The following is a 22,175-nucleotide window of genomic DNA, read 5'->3' as shown; positions in this document are numbered from 1 at the left end:
AGGTTAGGAGATGAGACAGGGTGTGGTGGAAGACAGTGGTGGGTGACCCAAAGGTTAATTTCTTTGACTCACGGATAAGGAGCTCAGCAGCTGCTAAAGCACGTATGCAGAGTGCCGACCCTTGGGTAGTCAGGTCTAGTTTCTTTGACAGATATGCTACAGGTGCAAAGGAAGGTCCTAGCTGGTGGCTAGAACTCCAAGGGCATATTCCTTGTCATTGCTTCTCACCTGATCTGAACTAAACTAGTCAGTCCACAGAGGTCTCTGGTCTCCTAAGCGCTTGATTTTATATTTGGTTGAGGGTCAGGGTTAGCTGGATTGGAGTGTGGGGTCTCCAATGGCAACTAATTGTGAACTCCGCAAGGCAGCCTAGAACTGCAGGGAGGAAGAGCACAGGCGGGTTAGGCAAGTCCATGTCCTAAGGAAAGGAGCCCACTGTCTTGGCCAGTAGACACCACCCCTCACACATTAGAGGGTTGTGATTTTCTTTTCTAGTAAATAACAATGGACACAAATAAAAATATTTTATTATAGAAAAGCATCCCATATATAGGATTCCGTAAACACTGGTAGGTGAACAAGTGCAACTTCAAAAGTAAATACAAAGTAAGAGGCAAAACCTACAAGCATTTTGCCTTTAGGAGAAAATGTAATTTTCCAGAAATGATCCCATCCAGACACAAAAGTGGCTCTGTCTCCTGGGGAGGCGGCAGCATCCTGCCGTGCTCCCTGCACCCACCTCAGTAACTGCAGACGGCAACAAGTGGCAGCAAGGGTGCCACTAAAACAAACTGAGTCATACACTGAAGCTGAAGCCTGTGCTCTGAGCATTCCTTCTCCCTAAGACACACCCTCTGACCCTGAGAGGATGTCCCTTCTGTGAAGCTCCTACAGCACTTCTCCAGCCTGGACCCTCTCCTGAGGTGCTGAGTAAAGTAACCACCACCACTGTACCCACCCAGTCTCTTCCATCTTCCAATTTTGCCATTACCTTTTTCTGCCATGGAGAGCCATGTAATTTTTGACGTTCTAATACTGTGTCCCTGTCTCCACCGCCTCACTGGCAGGTGTTTCTCATCAGCTACACAGGCTACAAAGACTTTACACTGAACAGTCAAGCCTCAGGTTCAAGTTATCTTCTATCTTGCTAAGATGCTGAGACTTTGAGTAAAGTCACTTTTCTCATGAGACTGTCTCTGTGCACACAGCCCGACTTACTTATTCAGGCACTTACAAAAGATACATCAGCTCCAAATCCCTCTTTATTAGAGAAGTCTTCTCCCTCATACAGCCAGTAACCAACTCGAAAGACGACTGTACCCCAGCCCTTGATCCTGTAAGGAGCACTAAAGAACATCCCAACTCTGGGAACAGCAGGCAAGACTGAGGTGGGGCACCAGACTACAAGACTGAAACGTAGGGAGGGGTTAGGGCTCTCCACACTGCCTGTGTTGTGTCCCAGGCCTTCTTTAGTCCTCACCACCCAATGCCACTGATGAGCCTTTAGACTGCCTCCTCTCAAATGCCATGGGCTGGAGCCACAGCACGGTGACTTATTTGGGGTATGGGGTAAGACCTAGTTCATAGAAGGCAGTGAACCAACTCCAAACGACAAAGAAAGGACTGCTTACACCTCAACACTACACACACACACACACATTCACAGTCCAGTGGCCATCAATGGGTCAGCACTGGGAAAGCACCACTGAACCAGGGCCTGGGCTGTTCGGCTGCTAGCAGGCAAATGTAGCACCAACAAAGTCAAGGCCAAACCTGACCTCAGACATGAGCCAGTAAACTTCCCAGAAGTAACTTCTGGACACAGATAACCTTAATCCGTATTCTGGATGCTGGTCTTCAGCCTCACCAAGATACCAACCATCACCACAAAAACCAGTCACACTTCAGTTTTCTGTCTTCTGAGCAAGGGAAGATCTCACACCAACTCCCACTGTGATGCTGCCATGACACAGAAACACCCTTCTAAGAACGGTCTTGTTCTTCCCAAACCTGACTTTACTGCCATCAAGTAGTATACTATACAGGACCCAATGGGAGCCAACTTCAAGAAACCAACCATGGTCATGAAGGAACTTGAAGGAAGCAGCTTACGTGCATCACCTATAATGGGAAAACGTCGAGGGTGGAGGACAGATTCAAGGTCAACGTCTACCAGGAAGTAAGGTAATCCCAGACACTGCAAACAGCCATGGAAATGGCAGAGGAAGGTGCTGAGCACTAATCTGGACTGCCATCTACCACACGTGGAAGAGTGAACAGAGCAAACCAAATGACAAGGCCTGGACCTGACCCTGGGGAGGACAGTAGTATATATAATAGCCCAGCAGCTAATGGGCTATTGAAAAAGAAGAAAGGAAAGAAAAACAAAAACGTGAATGTATTGGTGTGAACTCTGGGGCAGCACCTGCACAAGTGACAATTCCTGTCCACCCACCCACAACCCTCCTCTCTGGAGCTCACAGGAAGCTACCAAGCAAACCTCTCACCTTCAGGGTACCAAGTCTCCTGCCACACCCACCGCACCACGCTGTCCCTGGGAACAGGGCCTGTGGCTTCCCGCCAGAGGAAGGTCCCACTGGCCTGATCCGGAGCCACTCTGCCACCAGATTACAAATTTCACTTCCAAATGAAGCATCATTTTGGGTTCTGAATCCCTGAGGCCAAAGGCCGCACTACCACTGCAGGGCCACGCTCTTCCTGCTGTAGACCCTGGTCCTGTGTTAATGCGGAGCAGAGCTGAGTCTGAGCGCTTGGGGACGCCTTTCAGACATTCTACCCAGATGGCACCTGGGCGCGGGCCCCAGCAACTGCCTTTCACCCACCCTGGCACACCTCAACAGGGCACACCTGCCCCAGCGCACGCACAGTCTCCTTTGACGTTTGGTCCCTTTGCTATTTAGCAAACCCCTCCCACCGGGTGTAAAGGATGCGACTACTGTGCCAATCATGAGGCAGCAGGATTCGACTTATTCTCCTGCAGTTGTCAAGACACAACCAGCAGCATCAGACCCAAAATGTTTACCAGGGCTGCCTAAACTGGTCGCCCAATTACTGCTTCGCCCGGCCAGAGGCAGACTCAGAAGGGCATGATAACAACTGAGAGGGACAGAACAAATGGGAGGAAGCATCCCCTTCGGGTGAGAACCCACAGGAGGATAGGGAAGACGGGTTGAGGGTACCACACAGAGAAGAGCTCTGGCAAGGGAGGAGCAGACCTGATCGTCTCTAATCTTGGAAGTCATTAGGAGCCATCTGAGACAGAGGGGCATTTAACCGGTCAAGTTCATCCACTTGCGGCGGGTGGTGCATTATTATCTCCTGGTCTTCCAAGACGTCCTCTCCAGTAGCCACCAAGTTAGTGAGGGATTTGCTGCGAACACACTGGAAATCCACATGGCGACTCTTCCCTTCTTCCTTCTCCCACGACATCTGGATAAAGGGGCGCTGTACGTAATTGTAGATAACTTCAGACCTCCCACCAGGCCTCCTCTTAATCTTCTCTTTGCAGGTAGGGTAGCCTGCAACAGGAAAACTCCGAGCTCACAATCCCAGCAGAATATGCTGGCTCCAGCATCTACTGTCAAATCCAAAGACAGCAAAAGCTCTGTGGCAGGTGATCAGTGCTCCCCAGGCCCCTGTGCCCTGGAAGGGGGTGATCTGTGAGAAGTCACAAGGATTTCCCCCTTTTAATGAAAAGGGGAGGGAAACCACTTACTAACTCCAAGAGCCTTTAGTTGTGGGGAACACCACCACAGGACAAAACCCCATAGGGCACAGATACTCGGTCATCTTATGAATACTGTCGTGTAGAAGGCAGGGGTTAAATGAATAAATAAGCAAATGTGCAATGTTTATCTAAAGAGAGAACCCAGAAGGTTCATGGAGATGGACAGACTCCAAGCAGTAGGAGAGGCAGGGAAGGGACAGCCAGTTCTGGGCATCTGGAGTACTTCCAGCCATAATGGCTTGGCAGATACCCAGGGAGAAGGGGTGTTCCTGTCCCCCTGTCACCGGGTCTTATCAGAAACCAGGCAAAGGCAGTGTGAAAAGGACAGACCAATGAAGTATCTCCAAAGTTTCTGCTGATTTAAAATCCCTGGTCAGATACAATGCAGTTTTGAGTTCTGTGTGCAGTAAGGGCACAGAAGCTGGGCTGCAAACACACCAAGACATCCCTCAAAGGGAAACAACCTCAATTTCTACTTTATTTATTTAAAGGAAAGACAGAGTCTTATTGTATAGCCTTGGCTGGCCTGGAAATTGCTATACAGACCAAGTTGGCCTAAAGCTTACAGAAATCCTCCTGCCTCCTCCTCCTGAGTACCAGGACTGTACCACTACAACTGGCAAATCTTAAATTCTTAAGCTGTTTGGGACCCCACTGGAGGAAAGGCAAATGCAAGCCTCAGAACAAACAGCAACAAAGCAGGGCCCATCTTGCGTGTAAGTGTGCAAGTGTGAGTGCTCTCAAACCCCTGGCAACCAAGTCAGAGGCACAAGCCATGCCCAAAGACCCATCCTATCCCTAAAGGAGACTTTTGGTTTTCCCAGTCAGAGTTTCTCTGTGTAGCCCTGGCTGTCCTGGACCTCACTCTGTAGACCAGTCTGGCCTCGAATGCAGAGATCCACCTGCCTCTCCTCCTTTGTACTCCTTTGTACTTAGGGTGATCCTCTTGTGAGTGCTGGAGTGACGGTTGTGAGCCACACTCCCCACACCCACTTACTGCAAGGGAATACACACAGTACAAAGCTGTGAGACTTTGTAATACCTTCAATTCCAATGCGAATGTTCTTCAGGCCCCGTTCCTTTAACAATGTCTTAGCAACATCCCGATTCTCGATATATTTGAAGAATCTGTAGAGCTTGGAGCTGTAAAGTACTGACACAAAACAAAGCCCACAAAAGCTGGGTTAGTCACAGAGGGGAATGAATGAGGTGACAATCAGCAGGGAGCTATGTAACCCATGATGGCACTCAGAACCCTGGGACTGCTGGCTTGCAGTGAGTCTGCTGGGGCAAGCTTTGCAGCATGGCTTTTGAGAGGCAGGGAGGCAGTGTGCCACTCACACACGGCCTTTTTTTTTTTTTTTTTAATTATTATTCTATGTTTTTGGAAACAAGGTCTCATTGTGTAGCCCTGGTTGTCCTGGGTAGGCAGGTCTCTGTGAGACCAGCCTGTCTCAGGAAAAAAAAAAAAAACAAAAAAACAAAAAACAAAGTCACGTGTCATTTATGTATATAGTTTCAATGTCCTGCAAGGCGAGTGAGTCAGAGCCCGTTCATGAATGGAGTGTTAAGCAGCCCTAGGAGGACTGCACAGCTTTTCCATAGAGAACACAAGCAAAAGGAAACCTCCTTCCTTCTGCAATGCACGTGGTGAGTGCACCAGTCTGAGTATGCGTGTGGGGGACAGGGCAGGGTGTACCAGCCTTAGCATGCGTGTGGGGGACAGGGCAGGGTGTACCAGCCTGAGCATGCATGTGGGGACAGGGCAGGGTGTACCAGCCTGAGCATGCATGTGGGGGACGGGACAACCTGGGCTTTCAGTCTTTGCCCGCCAGCTTGTTTGAGACAGGGTCTCTGCCTTGCTATTCCCGCTGCGCACTGCAGGGCTATCTGGCCCATGCGGTTCCAGGGATCCCGTCTCTCCTCCCTAAGGAGCTCTGGTGACTGCACGTGTTATCCCACCCAGCTTTGCGATGGGTTCTGGGCATCTCAACTTGGGGCCTCACAATCGCATGCCAAGTGCTTTTCTCACTGAGTCAACTTCCCAGCCCACTTTTTAAGTTTTGAATTAATACCAAGTCAACAAGATTTCAATGAAATGAGAATTTAACCTCCAACATGAGTATGTGACAATGCCATCCAATGGCGGAGCCATGGTAGCAGAGGCTAGGCCTGTACTGTTGCCCGCCAGCTGAAAACATGCACCCTACAGGCTCCTACTTTGGGAATACTCTTCCCCCATGGGTGGGGGGTGGTCTTCATCCCAGTCCACAGAGTCCTCATCTGTCAGCACAACGATGTGGCACTCTCTCTCCCCTTTCTTGGCACAGCCCACCATGATGGGTAGAATCAGTTCCTCGAGGTAGTGATCAAACTGCTTGTGAGCACCATCGTTGGACAGCTCATGGAGCAAAGCACCTATGAGAGAAAAGGCAGATGAGCTGGCTCCCTGTCCCCATACACTGCCCAGTGGAGACAAGACGACCATCACACAGGACAGAGAAGAGGCATTCTGAGACCCCAAGGGGAATTAGCTTTGTACTTAGTCTGTCCGGCTTCACCATGACCCTTTCCTCACTGACACTACTCCTGCTTGTCACAGTTGACCCCACGGTCCTACCCAAGAGGGAAGCGGCAGCTCAGTGACTAGTTGGCCAAATTAGATTGGTAACTTTTATTCCTGGCCTGCACTTCCTGAACACTGAAGTCACAGGCATGTCTCACCATGCCAGGTGAGCTCTCAAACACTAAGTGCCATCCCCAGCCTTTTCCTTTGAGACAGGCTGTCACTCTGTAGCCCGTGTTGGCCCTGAACTTAGGGTGATCCTCTTGTGAGTGCTGGAGTGACGGTTGTGAGCCACACTCCCCACACCCACTTACTGCAAGGGAAGCAGCAGGATAGTTAGCAGATGTGCACCCACACCCCAGACCCTGCACTTGTTGCCAAGTGTAGCTGACAGCGGCTCCATACTCACTCAGGTCTTGACATCGGATGGTGTTGGAGTCAAAGTTAATGCAAAGATAGTCACACGTGTCTCTCAGATCCGGGATAGAGATGCCATCTGGACAGTTGATGACGCCAGTCTTATAGTAATCCTGTCAACAGGTCGGGAGGAAGACATGCATAGGAATGACTCCTCTAACCCTACCAAATGGTGGTGGGGTCACCCGGTCGGTGCATTGGAAGACAAAGTGGCTCCCATCTACCCAAGTTTAACCAGAGCTTGACAACTGACTGAGCTCACATATCGAGGAATTAGAAGTTACAGGCAGGAAAAATAAGAAAGGAAAGGCAACTGGATACCAGAGACCCGAGAGGGTGTAACACGCAGGCATGCAGGCCATGGAGACAGAAGGACAGAGCTACACACCAGCACTGTGCGGAACACAGCGGCGCTGATGCCTTCGGCAATCTCATACTCCCCCTTCTCATTGGGCCTTGTGAAGTTGTATTCTCTCCCTGGTCCAAACATTCTGAAAGAGACCAGCAACAGCGTCACCTTCTCCAGCAGGATATATAGAGGCGGTTCTTCTTGCCCTCTCCTGTACATTACCCTACTCTCGTGCAGCACACCTCAGGAAACCCCTCAGACAAAGAAGGAAAGAAGGCAGCACCCGGCTGAGACAGCAGGCACTGCACAGTGGCAACTGCAGTGTGCGGTGGAGCCTCACATGACACCCCCCCCTCCCCTGGGTGCTAATCTTCAGCGCTTCAAGTCTGCCCTCACCACCCACCTGTGAGGTCAACCTGTGCATTTCCTCCTGGCTCGTCTTCCCCTCTGGAAGCACCCACTCCAACAGGCTGCTCTAGCTATGGATTTCAGACAGGTGAGGTTCCTCTGCCATAGCCACGAGGAGGCCAGCTCTCACCATGAACTCAGGATCCAGGTTCAATTCCTGACACCCACACAGTAGCTCACACCCATCTATAACTCTAGTCCCAGGGCTCTGACACCCTCTCCTGGCCCCTGCAGGCACTGAATACACGCCCTGCACCAACATACCTGCAGACCAAACACCTACGTGTGTTAAGAAATAATCAACTGGCAAAAGCCAGGGCTTTAGTTCAGTAAAGTGCTCATCTTCTATGTCTGACAGCCTAGGTTCCTGGTTCAGTCTCCAATACTGCTAACCTATCCCCCAACTAGAAATGTGTGGGAGGCAAATGTTTTCCTAAAAAATGGTGTCACTGTTCTTGTTGATCATCTCTAACACTGTTTCTCACAGAAGGAAAACAACATGACTTCAGATTCAACTCAGCATCTCTGGCCCCTTGCATCTCAGAGAGCAGGCAGTATGTTTAAAGAGGGGTGGGGTTGAGGTTCAGCAGCTCCTGGGGTTCCTTAGCGGATACTCCTCATCTGGCTATACAAATGCAACCCTCCCAGCATTAAGGAATCAGGCTCCACCAACTCTCCTAGCCTTCCCCACAGAAGCCTGAAAGGAGAAAGTCAGCCGTGTACTGAGTTCAAGGCTGAACACCTCTACTACTACACAGAAGAAAACTGTCATTACCTTCCCAACATGGTGTCCGGGTGAGCAGTAAAAATCTGAGGGTTTACCACAAAGCGTGTGCCATCTACAAGAAGTGTCACTTTCTCTGGGGCTTGGGAGTGAGGGCTACCTCCAAAGCCTACCCCGCTGTTTCCAAATCTCTCTGAAACGATGAAGGGCTCGTGGCTCCGCTTGCTTCCACTCTGGAAGCATGAGCCCTTGCTGTCCTCAGGGAGCGGCATTACGGGAGGATGCTGAAGGCTTGCTGGCTGAGAGGCATACTCAAGTGCAAAATCTGCAAATCAGACAAACAGGTCACTCAAGAGCAAACGCCAGAGAGAAAAATTGTTGTTCTAAAACAAACACTAAAGCCATAGGTGTTCACAGCTAAAATACTAGTCTAGGGAAAATTAAAAACAAAAGTACACACTCTAAAGGCAGGCAGGGCTCTCAATCTGAGGCTAGCCTAGTCTACAGAGCAATTTCCAGGACAGCCAGGACCGCAAATAAACCCTGTCTTGAAAAACCAAAACCAGCAACCACCCCTTCACAAAAGTAGCTGTGTAACTCTTTGCCTGTGTGGCATGGGGTGCATGGAGATTAAAGACAGAACAGCTACACTTTCAAGTGACTGCAATTCTAGAGTAAACAAAGCACAGTGAGCAGTGAGAGACTGGACCAAAGAGCAGGGCTTGCATGATGGCCCAGCAGTTTCCTGCCAGTCCTCAGAAGCTCGTGTTCAGGAATCAGGCTCCACCAACTCTAACTAGGCAAAGATGCCTTACAGCATTTGTTTAATTAGAGCCAACAGCTAGGCAGGGCTGGTGAGTAGAGAGGGGAGAGAAGAGAACAAGGGAGAAAGAGACGGATATGCCCAGGGACAGAAGCCAGGCTGCTGCCAGCCAGATACCAGAAGCAGTGAAAGTAAGATGTACAGAAGAAAACAAAGGTAAAAAGCCCCGAGACAAAGTGTAGATAAGAGAGAGAGAGATTAAAATAAGAGACAAAATGAGGCTGAGCATTCATAGCCAATACTAAGTCTCAGTGTCTTGATTTGGAAGCTGGTTGGTAACTCATAAAAGCCTGATATATACTTTCATTTCCACTTCTAAATAACACTTACATCCCCTTGCTGTCTTATTTGAGATTTTGTCTTTGGACTGTGAGTGTGAATGTGTACCCAGGGAGGCCAGAAGAAGTCAGATCCCTGGAACTGGAGTTTCAGGTGGTAAGGCGCCGCCCAACATGAGTGCTGGCGTGGCCTTAAACTGTGTATAGCTGAAGTTAGTGTCTGATTTCTAATCCTTCTCCCTCTACCTCCAAGAACTGGGATTACAGCACGTGCCATCACACTTGGTCACACAGAGCGAGAGCCCCATGCATGCCAGGAGTCTAGACTGTACTCTAGACAGCTACAGCCCAAGCACTGCTGTCTGTATTTTAGGAACTTACCACTACTGTGTGCTAAAACTCCATTTTTAGTCTTCAAAGCTGTTGTTTAATTTGCCAGAAAGAATGAAGTCTTTTCCTAAACTTCATTACTGTTCCCAGAACTTCTCAGAGCCTGCTAGAGGATCCCACCCAGTGGTACCCACACACGTCAGCTTTCCCACCAAAGGACCTGGGGGCAGCAGCAAAGTCCCAGTGCAAATGGCATTGGGAGTTAGTTACTCTTGGGAATCTCATTTTTTTTCTATCACCAAAAGGCTATTTTCTTTCAATTTATTTAAAAATCCCCTCTTCCACTTCTAGGCAGGGTCTTGTGTAACCTAGGCTGCCCTTGAACGAAGGCTATAAGTGGAAGATGACAGTGCTGGGATTACAGGTATGTGACGTCACATGTGGTTTGCATGGTACTGAGGACCAGCACATAAATATCCAGGGTACCATGACTGTTAAGACAAGCGAGGTCAGCCACTCTTTAGTGCGCACATTTGCTTTGTATTTTAAAAGTGTGTGTCACACACACCTGACAACCTCAGTTTGAGTCCCGGAACCCACAGAAAGGTGGGAGGAGAGAACTAACTCCATAAAGTTGCCCTCTGACCACCTGTACATGCCATGACATCCATAAAACTTTATTAACAAGGAGTTGTTGATCAGTGGGTAAAGTATTTACTTAGCATACTTAAAGCTCTGTGTTTGACCCCAGCAATACACTTCAGCACTGGGGAAATGGAGGCAGGAGAATCTGAAGTTCAAGGTCAGCTACCTAACAAGTGAGGCCAGTCTGAGCTACCTGAGGTACCCCCCACCCCCCCCACAACAAAAACAAAACCCTAAAATCTTAACAAAAATGGGCTGTAGCCATTTTGTAACCTCTGCTCTAAACAATATACTATGGGCTGGAGAGACAGCTCAGTGGTTAAGAGCACTGCCTGCTCTTACAGAGGTTCTGGGTTCAATTCCCAACACCCACATGAAACTTCAGTTCTGGGTGATCTGATGCCCTTTTCTGGCCTCCATGGACCCCAGACATTCGTGCATGCAAAGCACTCATACATACAAAAAATATATAGGTGAAAATTTTTATGCATTTGTACTCAGTAAATGGTGGTTACCTTTTTAAAGTTATAGGCTGAAAAATATCAGAAAAAAGTCCAGCCAGTTAAGAATTAGCAATCGAGCCAGGCGTTGGTGGCGCAAGTCTTTAATCCCAGTACTTGGGAGGCAGAGGTGGATCTCTGAGTTCGAGGCCAGCCTCGTCTACAGGGCAAGTGCCAGGATAGGCTCCAAAGCTACACAGAGAAACCCTGTCTCGAAAAACAACAAAAAAGCAACAACAACAACAACAAAAAATTAGCAATTAAGATAGGCATGGTGGTACATGTCTTTAATCCCAGCACTCAGGAGGTAGAGTCAGATGGGTCTCTGTGAGGTTTTTTTTTTTTGTTGTTGTTGTTTTTCGAGACAGGGTTTCTCTGTGTAGCTTTGGAGCCTATCCTGGCACTGGCTCTGGAGACCAGGCTGGCCTTGAATTCACAGAGATCCGCCTGCCTCTGCCTCCCGAGTGCTGGGATTAAAGGCGTGTGCCACCAACGCTGGACCAGGTCTCTGTGAGTTTGAGAGCAGTCTGGCCCAAAGAGTGAGTTCTAGGAAAGCAAGGGCTATACAGGAAAAAACAAAACAAACAAACAAAAAAAAACCAACCCTATCTTGAAAAAAAAAACAAAAACCAAAAAAACAAAAACAAAAACAAAAAAAACAAACAAACAAAAAAAACCAACCAAACATAAAAAACCACCACCAAAACAAACAAGAGTTCCAGGAAAAAAAAAAAAAGTTAATTACAGTCATCTGAGAGTGAGGCATGATAGCGTATGCCTGTCTGTCACTGCAGTCCTCAGGAGGCAGAGGCAAGAAGGCTGCTCTGGGTTCAGGAAAACCTGGTCTGCAGTGAATACAGGCCAGCCAGCCATATTCAAGACTCCTGTAAGCCTGCCCACAAGAGCAGGAACTGTCCCCCATTGACACTGACCCAGCAGCCCTCTGAGGAAGGGCGACTATGAACAATTCTGTCCACTCTATTTACAAGCGGAACTCTGAGTGGAGGTCTCATCGAATTATAGTGACAGGACCACAGCAAGGTCAGCCTGTCTCCTGATTCCAAGTGTGCAGCGGTTTGTCTTACACTCATACGCCAGGTGGATGGGCCAGGCTGAAGGGAGTGTTTTATGGAGGTCAGCCAGATCCACCGTGGAAGTGTGACTGTCTGCCAGGGTTAAGACTCTCCACTTGGGTGTGTGTATCATTCCCCATGGCTGTACCTTCACTCCTGGTAGCTAGGGGTGAGTGAGAGTACGAAGTCCATGGGACACCAAGCTGCTGCTGCTTTCTTTCTTTCTCTTGAGTGGCAGCTAAGGTCTCATCTCCTAGGCAGCTGAGCTCTGGCTGTAATACCCTGTCGCCATCACTGCCCTGATGAACACTCATTCTTAGAGAGGAAGCCTGGAAGACAAGGAATGTGTATGGTTTAGAAATCAGGAAACGGGTTCCCAAGGACTTCCGTGGTTTGTAGTGTTGCTAAAAGACATCTATCTGTAACATCAGTGGACCCAGATGGCTTTCACAACCACTATGAATTTGTGCAGTTGGTACAGGGATCATCTTTCCTTGTTTTGAGACAAGGTCTCAGATTAAATCATATGCCACTATGCACTATAATTCCTACATATTAAGTGGCGGAACATAATTTGGTATCACTCATGCCACAAATCAAGAGGTGGCAAAAGGAGTTCAACAGCTGGAGTCTGCCTTTGTTGTTTGTTGACTTGTAGACAGGGTTTCTCTGTGTAGCCTGGCTGTCCTGGAACTCGACTCTACAGACCAGGCTGACTTCAAACACAGAGATCCGCCTGCCTCTGCCTCCTGAGTGCTGGGATTAAAGGCGTGCACCACCACCACACAGCTCTGCTAATGTTAAAAAACAAACAAAAGGCTCTGGTGGCACAAGCCTTTAATCCCAGCACTGAGAGGTAGGTAGATCTCTGTGAGTTAAAGACCAGCCTGGTCTACAGAGCGAGTTCCAGGACAAGCTTCAAAGCTACACAGAGAAACCCTGTCTTAAGAAAGAAACCAAACCAAACCAAACAAAAACAAAAACCCAAAACCGGCATATGACACCTTCAACTATTAGGCATCCCAAAATCACAACCAAAAGCCACACTAAAGTGAGTGATGGCTAGCACAGATGCTCAGAACTGCTCCAAGTGCTAAGAACAAGCAATACACCAAGTGCTCATCTCTAGAGAAGAACTCGTATCAACCACCCTAAGGCCCAGGCGACATCCAAGAAGAGTTGGAGAGAAAGGACCTGGAAGGTGAGGGTCCCTATGAACACCATGTCCTCAGCCAGACATGCCTGTGCACAAGTGAGCTCACAGCAGCTACTGTAACCTGCAAGTATCAAAACAGTTGAGCATCCTAGCATGGAACGGGAGGTGGCCACAGGCAGGATGCCCATGCCCCAGTGCTCCATCCCATACCCCACCCTGCACCACAGGCAGCACTACTTAAACACAAAGGTATGATGCTGGGAGGAGCTGGGAGAGAGAGAGTTGGAGGGAAAGAATTCACACAAGTGAATTTTTCAAGGACTTTAGAAAACAGAAAAAAGAAGCTGGAGAGAGGCACAGGTAGGAGTGCATGTCACTCCTGCAAAACGTCTGAGTTTGGTAACGAGAGCTTTCAGTCCTGGATGGTCCCCTCATCCCTTAAAGCCCCAAATAAACACAGACACTATATTAGTTATGAAACTGTTGGCTGGTGACTAGGCCTTCTTTTTGGCTAGCTCTGTCTTTATTAGCGCATGTTTTATTAATCTATGTATTTCCTATTGTCTCCTAGTCCCGCTCATCTTCCTGTCTCATTGGCCCACCGCCAAACAGTGTTTTATTCACCAACCAATAAGAGAAATATATATATATATATATATATATATATATATATATATATATATGGTCAACCCCCATCACACTTGTTAACTCTGGTGCCAGGGGATCAATGCCCTCTTCTGGCACTCACAGGCCCCTGCACTCACATGCATCTAGCCACACGTAAAACACACAATTTAATTAAGTTAATAAAACAAGAGAACTTTGACTTGTGCTGCTTAAGTTCTTTTTACCTTCCTTTTTTCCACCTTCTATTTTTTTTTAAGATCTACACATTTACTTTATGTACATTGGTGTTTTGCCTGTATATACTTGGTGTAAGGGTGTTGCGTTCCCTGGAACTGGAGTTACAGACAGTTGTGAGCTGCCATGTGGTTGGTAGGAATTGAACTCAGGACCTCTGGAAGAGCAACCAGTGCTCTTAACTGCTGAGCCATCTTTCCAGCCCCTCCACCTAATTCTTACATGCACTGCTAAATCATACTTGCTATAAAGCTTCCTTGTCACTTCTACCCACAAGCAGCCCACAATCCCCTACAACGCACACACTGTAGTCCTCTAGACTGATGGGGAAAACTAAGCAAGCATGATTTCTACCACTTTCCTCTTCCAGAGAGCTGACATTTTAGATTTTATTTATAGGATCCTTTCCCAGTAACCCAAGTTTTCAGCAGGGAGCCTGAAGAAAGAATTCCAACAGGAAAGGCACTCTCTTCTGGTAAGGAGTGAGACAGTAAAATTCTGGGTTTTGTAGGCCATGCTACCACACTGCAGAAGCAGCCAGGAGCAATTCACAAATTGGTGAACACAGCTGTGTTTTTTTTTTTTTTTTTTTTTTGAGGCAGGGTTTCTCTGTTGCTTTGGAGGCTTGTCCTGGAACTGGTCTCTAACTCTAGAGATCTGCCTGCCTCTGCCTCCCGAGTGTTGACATTAAAGGCATGCAACACCACCACCTTGCTCACAGCTGTGTTCTAATAAAGCTGTTTACAGACATGGGTACCAGTGAACAGCAGCCTGCTGCTCTGGACACACAAGATCTAACCTAACTGAACCCAGGACTGCAGAACATCGTTTTCAAGCACTCTTGGCTACTTGGTTAGAGCTGAACACAATCAGCAGCATGGCATCATACATTTAAATGGACTCTGTAGCTGTGCTCTCAGGGACAGTGTGACAGTAACTGACAATAAAAACCAATGTCTGCAAGCGATGGAAAACAAGGCAACATACTTCACAATAACCTGGGTTAAAGAAAAAAAAAAAGGAAATCACAACAGGATATAGGAAATATTTTCAGAGAATATCAATCCCAGTACTTGGGAGGCAGAGGCAGGTGGATCTCTACATAGAGTGAGTTCCAGGACAGCCAAGGCTTCAAAGAGAAACCCGTCTTTTTTTTTGGGGGGGGGTATTTTCAATTGAATGACAAAATACAACAGAAGCTTTTTATGTTTATTTTTTGAGACAGGGTTTCTCTGTATTGCTTTGGAGGCTATCCTGGAACTCACTCTGTAGACCAGGCTGGCCTCAAACTCACAGAGATCCACCTGCCTCTGCCTCCTGAGTGCTGGGATTAAAGGCGTGCGCCACCAACACCCGGCAACACAAGCTATCTTAAGGTAAAGAAATATCAACAGCATTAACATAAACACACTGGCAAAGAACAAAAAAAGACACAAAAGATCCTTCTTGACAAACACCTTCCCAAAGGCTATATAAGAAAAGGAGGGTAGAAATCCGAGAAAAAGAAAGTGTGCCACTGTGCTGTTCCACACCACTAAGCCCAGGGGGCACTGTGGAGCAGGAGGAGCCTGTGACACAGTGAGGTTCTGTCTCAGAAAGACCAAAACCTGACAGGTGGGGACAAGACAGTGCTGTCAGGGGTAGAAAGCTGACTTAACAGGCCCCAACTGATAAATCACAGGGCTCAGCAGGCAAAGGCACCTCCCAGCACCACAGGGAGGAAGGAAGAACTAACTTCTGCACTCTGTCCTGCCATCTACATGCAAGTCCCCCCACAAAATACTTGAAATAACTTCATTAAAAAGAGCAGTAAGAACAGGATGTTAGGTTTTAAAAACAGATGGACGAAGAAAATCTATATGCTAAAACTCATCAACAACAACCAGGGGTAATGGTTCCACAACCTGTGGTTACAGTAAAAATCACAAAACTGTATTACACTTCACAAGGATGAGGTAAGACACTGAAGACTCATTCAGTAAAGTGCTAGTCTTTCAAGCGTGAGGACTGGAGCCTGATGTCTGGATCCCACACTAAGAAAGTGGGCACTTGCTGGGCGAGGTGGCGCACACCTTTAATCCCAGCACTCGGAAGGCAGAGGCAGGCGGATCTCTGTGAGTTTGAGATCAACCTGGTCTACAAGAGCTATTCCAGGACAGCCTCCAAAGCCACAGAGAAACCCTGTCTCAAAAAAAACAAAACAAAAACAAAACTAAAAAATTTTGTTGGGCTGGAGCGATGGCTCAGAGGTGAAGAGCACCTACTGCTCTTCCAGAGGTCCTGAGTTCAATTCCCAGCAACCACATGGTGGCTCACAACCATCTATTATGAGATCTGGTGCCCTCTTCTGGTGTGCAGATATTCATGGAAGCAGAATGTTGTATACATAATAAATAAAATCTTAAAAAATTTTTTTTTGTTTCAAGGGCTGGAGAGATGACTCAGAGGTTAAGAACACTGGCTGCTCTTCCAGATCCTGAGTTCAATTCCCAGCAACCACATGGTGGCTCACAACCATCTGTAGTGAAATCTGGTGCCCTCTTCCAGCCTGCAGGCATACATGCAGACAGAACACTGTTAACATAATAAATAAATAAATCTTTTAAAAAATGTTTGCTTCATACTCAGAAGTTTTAACAATATCCCATAAAGGGGCTGTAGAGATGGCTCAGTGGTTAAGAGCATTGACTGCTCTTCCATAGGTCCTGAGTTCAATTCCCAGCAACCACATGGTGGCTCACAACCATCTGTCATGAGATCTGGTGCCCTCTTCTGGTGTGCAGATATACATGGAAGCAGAATGCTGTATACATAATAAATAAACAAACAAAATCTTAAAAAACAACAACAACAAAAAAAACAAATTTCATGACCTAAGTCCTACCCCAAATATGCAAATACTTCCAAAATGAACTCTGTTGCACAGCATTTAGAGTCTGGGACACGCCAGCTGTATCTTTGTGTGTGTACATGAGTATCCATGCTCACATATGTTTGTGGGGACCAGAGGGTGACATCTGGTGTCTTGTTCTATCACTCTCCATCTTGTATTTGAGATAGTCTCTCAGTAAATCGAGCTCACCACCTGAGTGGCCTGGCTGGCTAATGTGCCCCTAACCATGCTGGACTATAGCATGTATTAACTATCACACTTGGCTCGCACAGCAGGCAACTCACTGAGACGTCTCCCTGGACCCTCAACCTTCATCAGGGACACAAATATGTCCAGCACCACAAAACCTGAAGATTAGTGATTATGGCAAAAATTGAATTTTTGGAAGAACATACAGTTCAGATTAACACAGAAAATAGTCTTAAAAGTCCTGGGGGAGGGGGGCGGGCTGGAGAGATGGCTCAGAGGTTAAGGGCACTGGCTGCTCTTCCAGAGGTCCTGAGTTCAATTCCCAGCACCACATGGTGGCTCACAACCATCTGGTGCCCTCTTCTGGCTTGCAGGCAGATATACATGCAGAATACTGTAAACGTTTAAAAAAAAAAAAAAAAAAAAAGTCGTAGGGGACCCCCTCTCCCCAGACAGGGTTCTCTGTGTAGCCGTGGCTATCCTAGAACCTGCTCACCAGACTGGCTTCTGCCTGCCTCTGCCTCTGAGTGCTAGGATTAAAAGTGGTTGCCACCATGCCTGGTTTGAGTCCTAGTAACTTAATCACAACTATCACAAAGAAAATTCCAACACCAAATGTGTGACTGCCAAAATAATCCATCACTGTGGCTTTCCAAGAACTCACTCTGTAGCCCAGGCTGTGCTGGGATTAAAGGTGTGCCATACCACGGCCACGTCTCCATCCTTTTGTTTAAAGCTAGTGTGAGCTTTAAACATGAGACTCTGTCACAGAAAACAAAACGGGCTGAAGAGATGACTCAGTGGTCAGCAGCCTCTTGCAGACCTGGGTCCCAGCCCAGAACCCACACGGCAGCTCAGAGCCATCTGTGACTCCAGTCCCAGGGGATCTGGCCACCTTATCTGGAGGGTAGCACCATGTGGTAAAGGCATATAATGCCACACCCGATGCAGGCAACCCATCGACACCCTCCCCCACAACCCATCATGACAATAGTAGCTCAAGGCAGCTGCAAGTGTTCTGGACACTGCTCATACATGTAAAGTACAAACCAATCTTTATTAAATCTTTTCTAAAGCGAACCCTCTGGCTCTTACGTGTCCTTTCACTACTTATTTCAAGCTCCCATGGGAGGCTCATTTTCTTATTTTCATTCTTCATGATCTATGGTTAGAATACATTTTCTTTCTTTTTTTGGGGGGGGGGTTGTTTGTTTTGAAGACATGGTTTCTCTATGACTTTGGAGGCTATCCTGGAAATCTGTAGACCAGGTTGGCCTCAAACTCACAGAAATCCGCCTGTCTCACACACACAGAATCTTAACATTTTCCTTCATGTTCCAGATATTACTGGCTTTGCGGTCGTATCAAAGTCTCTCCATCTTCTGCACCTTTCCCTTCTGAAGCACTTATAAAGATAATTCAGTGGCAAGATGGAAGCCAGGAACCGAGACTCTGCCATCCCATGTCTGTCTTTTGTGTTGCCAGGGAAGTATTTGAGACATGCACACAGGCACACATGCACACAGCATGCATGCACACAGGCACGCATGTACACGCCAAGCAGGCACTCTTCCCTGAGCTACATCTCTAGCCTATCTCGGATTTTTTACCTGAAAAAGGAGAGGCCTGTACTAGGTAAATTTATAGTAGGGCCCTTATTCCTTTAAGTTTCATATTTCAACGACTCTGAGTTCCCAACCTAAATCATTTATTTCTTTTCTTTCTTTCTTTTTCTTTTTTCTTTTCTTTTTTGAGACAGGGTTTCTCTGTGTAGCTTTGGAGCTTGACCTGTAACTCAGTCTGTAGACCATGCTGGCCTCGAACTCACTGAGATCCGCCTGCCTCTGCCTTCTTTCAACTTCTTACTCCAATTGGCTGTGGAGGCTTGGAGAGGTCAGATTTGAGGCAGGTGGAAGGCACAAAAATAAATAAATCAAGAAGCACAGGACTACAGAAAGGTACAACATTTTGTAAATCATCAACAACAAAAAACATCAGTAAGTAAACACAGACGTCCAAAAAGACACCAAAGCCAAGAAAAATGCCCAAACTAGCTTTAAGGTCACCTGTGGAGTCTATCTGAAGAGACAGTAAGAAGTAGAAAACACTGTTGGCAGACGTGGAGGTCATCCAGCCCTCATTTCTGCTACAGTGCAAGGGGATTCTGGGCCATATTTGGGATACTGCTTATAAAACGACTACAGTGCTTTGCATAAGATAGGCGTTATTCAGATACTCGGCTAGTGACCGGATGCCCAGAAGAACCAAAAGCCCATATAAATACTACGGATGCTGGTACACCCCAGAGAATCCGAGACCTCCAGGTTGTGGGAGTCGTAAGGCTCAGGCTGGTACTATGGAGAGGGAGATTTGACCTAATGGCACAGGCTCCGGAAAGGAACAGGGCCAGATACAAGTGATCTTTCTCCTACCAAGGCCAATAACAGGATATGTGTGAAAGCCATTTCATTTCCAGAAAACACTGTCCTTTCTCACACTGCCCTCCGGAGTCAGGACTTCTCCTGTCTGGTTACCAACTGAGAGGAGTAAGTCAACAAAAAGAGAAGGACTGTGAGGCCAAGCTAATTATGGTTTCCCAAGGTCCGGGCCCTGGCTTACCAGTGCGGCCCAAACGAAGGGGTAGCTAGGTGCCTGATCACACGGCCGGCTCTAGAGTCAATTTCAGGGAGCCGTGCTGGGGCCCTGCAACCTTTTAAAGGAGTAACACGTATAAGAACTGCTACTTAGGATTTTGTTTTTGTTCTTTAGGAGTGGGTGGACGTTCTAAATTCCAGATTCACTACAACCGGTATTATTCCAACACTTTGGGAGACCATTTAAAAGAAACAAAAACAGGGTTGGGGGGGGGACACGGGAGGGCGAGGGAATTGGGGGGGAATGGATATGTAAATATGAGTAGTAATTAAAGAATAAAAACAAAACATACACCAAACTTCCTGGTAAATAATGGCTCATCAGCAAACGGACACCGAGAAAGGGCTGAGGAGTGTATTTTAAGCCGACCAAAGAGTTCCTCGTTGGCCTTGTTCGTTCTCTGAGCTCTCACTGAAAACCTTGGGCTGTACTTCAAAAAACGGGGAGTCGGCCCGACCTCGGATCGTTCGGAAAGACCGGCAAACAACGCCCCCACCCCGGGGAACTTTCCCGACCGCGCCAGCCCGAGACGCTGTCGGCTCCCGAAAGTTCTCGTCCGCCAGAGAGAGAACCACCGGCGCCGCGCAGGCCCGAGCTGCGGGTCCCCGTCCAGGCCCCGTCCAGGCCGGCCCGCTCGCCCGCGATCTTTCTCTCGGGCCGTGGAGGAACCCGCGCAGGGCCCCAAGGCCTCCACCCGCCGCCATCACCAGCCCGCTCGCCCGCCGGGCTCGCCACTTACAGCCCGTCCGCCGCCTCACCCCGGAGCCCCGCCGCCGCCGCCCGGGACCCGAGCGAGCGAGCCGCCGCCGCCGCCGCTGCCGGAACCCGCTGCGCTGCGTCCCCGCCCCTCGCCCGGCCGCGGCCACCGCCACGCGGCTGAGTCACCCGGCCCTTCAGAATAAGAGTCCCCGACGCCCCGCCCCGCCCCGCTCCGCTGCGCGCGGGGCTCGCCGGGAAGGCCTCGCGCGACGCCCCACCACGCCCCGCCCCCACAGGGTCGTAGGCCGTAAGCCGGGGCCTCGCCTGCTGCGTCTGCACCGGTAGACCCGGAGAGAAGCTAGGCCGCCCCAGCACAGCGAGCCTCGCCTTCCAAAACGTTTGTGAGTGGCCGGCCGACGGGTACGAATAGCAGCCGCCGAAAGGAAGAAAAGCGACAAAAAGGAAGGAAGTTGAGACGGAAAGGGAAAGCTGCCTTTCCTCGGCCTCTCTGAGTTTGCTGGGCACCCCCGGAACGCACGACCCTGGAGCAAACCCTGAGCAGGCTGCTGTCACAGCAGGAAGGGGGCTCACCTCTCACTGTCATGGCAGGAAGGAGGCTCACCCCTCAGTGTCACTGCAGGAAAGGGGCTCACCCCTCACTGTCACAGCAGGAAGGGGGCTCACCCCTCACTGTCATGGCAGGAAGAGCGCTCACCTCTCACTGTCACGGCAGGAAGGGGGCTCACCTCTCACTGTCACAGCAGGAAGGGGGCTCACCTCTCACTGTCACAGCAGGAAGGGGGCTCACCCCTCAGTGTCACGGCAGGAAGGAGGCTCACCCCTCAGTGTCACGGCAGGAAGGGGGCTCACCTCTCACTGTCACAGGCAGGAAGGGGGCTCACCTCTCACTGTCACAGCAGGAAGGGGGCTCACCTCTCACTGTCACGGCAGAAGGGGCTCAACTCTCACAGCGGCAGGAAGGGGGCTCACCTCTCACTGTCACAGCGGCAGGAAGGGGGCTCACCTCTCCCTGTCACTGCAGGAAGGGCGCTCAACTCTCACTGTCTCGGCAGCAGGAAGGGGACTCACCTCTCACTGTCATGGCAGGAAGGCGGCTCACCTCTCAGTGTCACGGCAGGAAGGGGGCTCACCCCTCAGTGTCATGGCAGGAAGGGGGCTCACCTCTCACTGTCTCGGCAGGAAGGGGGATCACCTCTCAATGTCATGGCAGGAAGGCGGCTCACCTCTCACTGTCATGGCAGGAAGGAGGCTCACCCCTCAGTGTCACGGCAGGAAGGAGGCTCACCCCTCAGTGTCACTGCAGGAAGGAGGCTCACCCCTCAGTGTCATGGCAGGAAGGGGGCTCACTGTCACAGCGGCAGGAAGGGGGATCACCTCTCACTGTCACAGCGACAGGAAGTGAGCTCACCCCTCACTGTCACAGCGGCAGGAAGGGGGATCACCCCTCACTGTCACGTCAGGAAGGCAGCTCACCCCTCACTGTCACAGCAGGAAGGGGGCTCACCCCTCAGTGTCACGGCAGGAAGGGGGCTCACCTCTCACTGTCACAGCGACAGGAAGTGAGCTCACCCCTCACTGTCACAGCAGCAGGAAGGGGGATCACCCCTCAGTGTCACTGCAGGAAGGAGGCTCACCCCTCAGTGTCACGGCAGGAAGGGGGCTCACCCCTCAGTGTCATGGCAGGAAGGGGGCCTCACCTCTCACTGTCACGGCAGGAAGGGGGCTCACCTCTCACTGTCTCGGCAGGAAGGGGGATCACCTCTCAATGTCATGGCAGGAAGGCGGCTCACCTCTTACTATCATGGCAGGAAGGAGGCTCACCCCTCAGTGTCACGGCAGG

General features: G+C 49.2%; 2 protein-coding genes across 4 annotated transcripts in view; one reads left to right on the top strand and one right to left on the bottom strand.

The window, feature by feature from the left end:
- The window catches only part of Stk38 (serine/threonine kinase 38), a 44,257-nt gene extending 34,216 nt beyond the window's left edge, over positions 1–10,041 (top strand). Inside the window, exon 14 of the mRNA XM_035451045.1 lies at positions 9,995–10,041. Within this exon, the coding sequence (XP_035306936.1) occupies positions 9,995–10,026 (32 nt within the window). The 3' untranslated portion in view covers positions 10,027–10,041. The remainder of the gene's footprint in view (positions 1–9,994) is intronic.
- On the bottom strand, positions 510–20,417 carry Kctd20 (potassium channel tetramerization domain containing 20). Of its 3 annotated transcripts, none has more exons than XM_027394456.2 (8): positions 20,355–20,417; positions 12,010–12,190; positions 8,264–8,537; positions 7,120–7,222; positions 6,724–6,844; positions 5,969–6,166; positions 4,791–4,901; positions 510–3,598 (listed from the first exon to the last, which is right to left on the bottom strand). In XM_027394456.2, exons 2-8 carry the CDS (start codon positions 12,173–12,175, stop codon positions 3,333–3,335), a joined length of 1,239 nt encoding a protein of 412 aa, XP_027250257.1. In that variant the 5' UTR covers positions 12,176–12,190; positions 20,355–20,417; the 3' UTR covers positions 510–3,332. The 3 variants fall into 3 exon arrangements, with proteins under 3 accessions (XP_027250257.1, XP_027250256.1, XP_027250258.1); XM_027394455.2 differs by having other exon boundaries at positions 510–3,539; positions 20,355–20,416; XM_027394457.2 differs by lacking the exon at positions 12,010–12,190 and having other exon boundaries at positions 510–3,539.
- Positions 20,418–22,175: the final 1,758 nt, after the last annotated feature.

The sequence above is a fragment of the Cricetulus griseus genome, assembly GCF_003668045.3.
Source record: "Cricetulus griseus strain 17A/GY chromosome 1 unlocalized genomic scaffold, alternate assembly CriGri-PICRH-1.0 chr1_0, whole genome shotgun sequence".
NCBI lineage: Eukaryota > Metazoa > Chordata > Mammalia > Rodentia > Cricetidae > Cricetulus > Cricetulus griseus.
Note: the sequence above shows the minus strand (reverse complement) of the source record. Positions and strands in the feature narration are given on the sequence as shown.

Coding starts and splice junctions, on each gene's coding strand:
- Kctd20 (XM_027394455.2), bottom strand. CDS start 12,175: ATGAGTGTTCATCAGGGCAGTGATGGCGACAGGGTATTACAGCCAGAG. Junction 8,538..12,009: donor CCTAGCTACCAGGAGTGAAG/GTACAGCCATGG, acceptor TCTGATTTGCAG/ATTTTGCACTTGAGTATGCC. Junction 7,223..8,263: donor CCGGACACCATGTTGGGAAG/GTAATGACAGTT, acceptor GGTCTCTTTCAG/AATGTTTGGACCAGGGAGAG.